This window comes from Solanum verrucosum, unplaced genomic scaffold (assembly GCF_900185275.1).
Source record: "Solanum verrucosum unplaced genomic scaffold, falcon-dt-bn FXZP01000234.1, whole genome shotgun sequence".
Lineage (NCBI taxonomy): Eukaryota > Viridiplantae > Streptophyta > Magnoliopsida > Solanales > Solanaceae > Solanum > Solanum verrucosum.
Genome location: NW_026020440.1, coordinates 809,085 through 814,171, shown reverse-complemented (window position 1 = coordinate 814,171; position 5,087 = coordinate 809,085). Strand labels below are relative to the sequence as shown.

At 28.0% G+C, this 5,087-nt stretch overlaps 1 protein-coding gene across 1 annotated transcript; it reads left to right on the top strand.

The window, feature by feature from the left end:
• Nucleotides 1-425: 425 nt before the first annotated feature.
• On the top strand, nt 426-2,001 carry LOC125808180 (probable indole-3-pyruvate monooxygenase YUCCA10). Its single transcript, XM_049487906.1, has 4 exons — nt 426-1,064; nt 1,155-1,394; nt 1,469-1,591; nt 1,752-2,001. Exons 1-4 carry the CDS (start codon nt 435-437, stop codon nt 1,920-1,922), a joined length of 1,164 nt encoding a protein of 387 aa, XP_049343863.1. The 5' UTR covers nt 426-434; the 3' UTR covers nt 1,923-2,001.
• Nucleotides 2,002-5,087: the final 3,086 nt, after the last annotated feature.

Below are 5,087 nucleotides of genomic sequence, written 5' to 3'. Positions count from 1 at the left end.
GGTAAATATAACCCTATTCTGAGACTATAAGAGCAAATATGATCATTTTCCGTTGATTTTATGAACTGGACAAATATTATTGGACATGCCAAAATATTATAGTGGACAAGTAAAGGTAGACCAAGTATTAATTTTAATAAGTGTCTTGCTAGTAAGTTCAACACCAACACATTCTACCAAATCAAACCAAAATAAAAAAAAGGAAAAGAAAAATTAATAAGTCACCATAAATTAACACAATCTACCAAATCAAACCAAAATAAAAAAAGGAAAAGATAATTAATAAGTCTCCGTATGAACACTAAAATAGTCAAAAAAATAAATAAATTCTAATGACTCCTAAGTTGTCCTCTAGTATATTTCCATGTATATATATATCCCTCATCTTTCTTTTTTTCTCTCAACACCATCAAATTTTCTTCTCAATTTTAGTCATGGCAACATTTGATAATTATGAAGAACCTATGGTTATCATTGTTGGTGGTGGGCCTGGTGGTCTTGCTACATCTGCATGTCTAAATAAATTATGTATACCAAATCTCATTCTTGAAAAAGAAGATTGTTACTCTCCTATGTGGAAAAAATATTCTTATGATAGGGTTCATCTTCATTTAGCTAAACAATTTTGTCAACTTCCTTATATTCCTTTTCCTTCTTCTTCACCTACTTATATACCAAAAAAACAATTTATTCAATACTTGGATGACTATGTTACTCATTTTAATATCACCCCTTTTTACAAAAGAAAAGTTGAATTTGCTAAATTTGATGAATTTACTAAAAAATGGAATGTTAAGGTTAGAAATGGTAATTCTGATGAAATGGAAGAGTATTTTTGTAAATTTCTTGTTGTAGCTACTGGTGAAGCTAGTTACCCTTTTACCCCTGATGTCCCTGGATTGGCAAGTTTCACTGGAGATGCTTTTCATTCTACTCAATACAAAAATGGTGAGAAGTATAAGGGTAAAAATGTCCTAGTTGTTGGTTGTGGAAATTCAGGCATGGAAATTGCACTTGATCTTGCTAATAATGGTGCTAATACTTCCATCATTGTTCGAAGCCCGGTAATCAATTAATTTTATTTTAAATATTTTTCGTTATATTATTCTTCTGTCCTAAAATTTAGAATCCCAAATTTCTAATCCTGCTTACAGATGCACTTGATATCAAGAGAAATGGGATATTTGGGGTTGATGTTGTTGAAGTACAAAGTTGCATATACAGTGGTGGATACTATAATGGTGATGTTGAGTAAGTTAATGTATGGAGATATAAGCAAGTATTATGGTGTGAAAAGGCCAGAAGAAGGACCATTTGCTTGTAAAATAAAGTATGGGAAGTACCCTGTTTTTGATGTGGGGACTTATCGAAAGATCAAGTCTGGTGAAATTCAGGTAACATAAACTGTTTGACTCTCGAAATTCGAACTGTATCTGATTCATGTGATTAAAAAATATGATGGTGACAGGTGTTACCTGCAATGAAAAGCATAAGAGGAAATGATGTTGTGTTGGAAAATGGTAAAATTCATCAATTTGATGGTATTGTTTTTGCTACTGGTTTTAAGAGAACTACTCACAATTGGCTTCAGGTAGGTAACTTATTTTATTTTATATTATAATAATAAATTGTTTTCTTTGTTGTGTCATTTTCCTCTTTTTTCTACATTTGCTTTTTTGAAGAAAATGACAATAAGTTGAGATGATTTTATAAACATTTTTTTTTTCACTCTATGTGTGTTTGTTGTGTAGGGAGATGATTATCTGTTGAATGAAGATGGATTACCAAAGCCAGAATTTCCACAACATTGGAAGGGGAAGAATGGACTCTATTGTGTGGGGTTATCAAGAAGAGGACTTTATGGGATTGCATTTGATGCCCAAAACATAGCCACACATATCAACTCTCTGCTCTCTAAATAATTATTTATTGCTTTTGTTGAGTGAAAGTTTTTAGAGTCTTAGACATGAAGGGATGTGAATGTTGGTTAGTTAAATTAAATTATGACATTTAATTCTTTTTTATGCAATGTAATGTGAGTGAGAGAATTTAAGATTAGTAGTAATCTTAGTGTTGAATTTTGAGTATCGACTCATGTTTAAACTTCAATTGAAAATTAGTCAATTTAGTATTAATTGTTAAATCTTTAAAATTAGTAAAAAAATTATTACTAACTATTATAATATGTAATTCAAATTAATAATTTATCCATTAAATTTTTCTGAATATTTTTGTGATGTATATTAATATTAATTCTAATTTACTTTAATTAAAATTAAATTTACAATAAAGTAATTTAGGAGCTCGAACGGTTACAACATGAATCCCAAAAAGTTGTTTTTGTGTAATTTATAGATACAAGATTGAAATTTATCACATATATTGAGATGTCATCCCACCCTGAATATCAAGAATATTAGGGACAACTTAATAGGATGCGAGACCTAAAACCAAATTTTAAAAAAAAGAGATCTTATCTTTATGTAATCACTTATATATTCTAATAGTTAATTATAAATTTGATAGTTAATTCTCTCTTTCAATTGTTAGTATAATATTTTTTTTGTAATTTCAATTGATAGTATAATATTTTTTTTGTAATAATTCATAAGACTGAAATAGTTATATATAAATTATTATATGTTACATAATACCATAAATGTTTATATTATAGGTAAGTTCTTATTGATCATAGTCTTAAAAACTTTTTAAATTGAGTCAATTATTACACAAATTATCAAAATTATTCTAGAAGTAGTAGAAATATTTATAAAAAATAGCATTAAGACATCACCTAGTATGTCAATTATTGGAATATTATTTTTACTTGTATAATATTTCGCATTACCTTTAATTATAAAAATAGGTCTAACTCATCAATATTGTAGTGGCTGTTACGCTTCATAAGACATTGGGAAAAGACATAAATTTCCCCCTGAACTTGTCTCGAAAAGTCAGTTACATATTTTAACTATTCTGACGATCTATTACACATCTGAACTTGTTTAAAGTGATATTAATATCCCTTTGAAGATGACATGGCAGAGAAAGTGTCTCAAATTGTCACCCACAAAATAGAATGTCAAAAATTAATAATTACATACATTTTAAATAATTTAGATTTATTTGGAAATAAAAATATTGATTGATGCATGTTTCAACTTCTTATTTGTCTCAACAATTTTTTGACATTCATCCTTATTCATTCATCTGATACCTACTACTCCTGCATGTACGGTTAGAAATGCACATGCCATATACATTATTTTATTGATTATTAGCATATAAATGGCCAAACAAGAACAGAGTTGAGTGGTTGTTTGGATAGAGAAGGTGGCAAATGTTATCGGTGGCACCGAGGGTTCCAAATAAATAATAAATAGATTGTGCTACTACTAGCTGGCAAGCATAATAGTAACATATTTTATTAAGACTCGCTTTGTATATTTCTTCATGCTAAAAAATAACTTTCTCAAAATAAATACTCCTATATGTTTTTCAGTTACCTGTCGAAGTTTTTTCACAAATGCAACCACATGTTTTGGTATTAATAATTTTTAGCCACGTTTACGCAGTTCAATTTCTTGTTTGGGTCGGATTGTAAATATACCCAACAATAGTCGCAATTAAAAAAAATCATAATATTTTATAATTGAATTTATAAATCAAATTTGAATTGTATAACTAAATTATACTATCCAAATTGCTTCGAATTTGTCCAACAATTCGAGTTGGACCGGTTTGTGCACAAGCTTAGTTATTAATAGTTAGAATGGTGAGGAAACATGAAGGAATATGTCTTATTATAGTTAAGAATTAGTGCTAAAATATAATTTTATAAATTTGAGAGTTAAAAGTAAATTGAGGGTGAGAACGTGGATGGGGAGGTGGTTGTTTTAAGACTTATCATATTTATGTTTGATGTGAAAATTAAAGCAAAAATTACTCCTTATATGTATTTAAGATCTTATATTACATCATATAAATCTATTAATTAGGAATTACTAATACAATAACTTAATTACTAGTGATAACAAATTCAAATTAATTAATTTAATTTAAATTTTTTATTTTTTTATTTTCATATTTAATATTGGAAAGAGAAAATAAGAAGCATTTTTTATAGCAGTTACCAAGGTAATTATCTAACTACAATTTAGGAATTATAATGTTACATGCCTCCTTAAAAAGTAATAATTCGTAATAGTACTTGAAATTCCAAACATCTCTCCTTAATGCTTTTTAAAAAAAATATCACAACCATGATGAAATTCATGTCAATCTTCTCTCCATTGTGTACTAATTGTGTGTGTTAATTAGTTTCAACTAGTGATTCTTTAACTATATATTTCAATTTTTTTGAACCTTCTTTAACTGAAAAGATGAAGCTTCCTGAGTGGACTAATATCGTAAAGATTGGTAGGCTAAAGAAGCTTGCCCCATATGACACTGATTGGTACTGCATTAGAGCCGCTTCTATGGAAAGAAAGATCTATTTGAGAGAGAGTGTTAATGTTGATGGATTCGGAAGAATCTATGGTCATAACCAGAGGAATGAAGGCCGTTCAATATTATGTTTCATCCACATTCAACCATATTTCATCCATAGTTCTCTTCTCTTTTAATTCATTTTCTATGTTTTTGTATTATTTTTGTTTTATTTTGATAAATTTGCCTTAAAAATCAAATAAATTTGTTACACTAGATGTGACAACTTGCCCAAGACTCTCAAGAAGGATCTAAGTTGTAGAAGCAAAATTTGTCGTGAAGAAATTTAAATTTGAAAAAATCAAGCTAAGTTGAACATTGGTAATAATATTGGTTATCGAATTATGTATGAAAAATGATGCCCAACAAATTTGTACATTAGTAAAATTTTATTAACATATGAAAACTGTATTAAATTTGATTTTCACGTTTTAGCTTAATCTACCATTTTTAACCAATTTATATACCTGTTAAATACACTAATTGATATTTATGTTGAGTTATTAACATATTCATTTGGTCTTAAAACATGCATCAAAGATTTTTTTTTTTAATTATGCATTATATGAAATTGATATATAATATGGTATGTTCACTTT

Bases quoted from the DNA above. Each gene is read 5' to 3' on its own strand.
- LOC125808180 (XM_049487906.1), top strand. From the start codon at position 435: ATGGCAACATTTGATAATTATGAAGAACCTATGGTTATCATTGTTGGT. The intron at 1,395-1,468 runs GTAACATAAACT...TGATGGTGACAG, and splicing joins TCAAGTCTGGTGAAATTCAG to GTGTTACCTGCAATGAAAAG. The intron at 1,592-1,751 runs GTAGGTAACTTA...TTTGTTGTGTAG, and splicing joins CTACTCACAATTGGCTTCAG to GGAGATGATTATCTGTTGAA.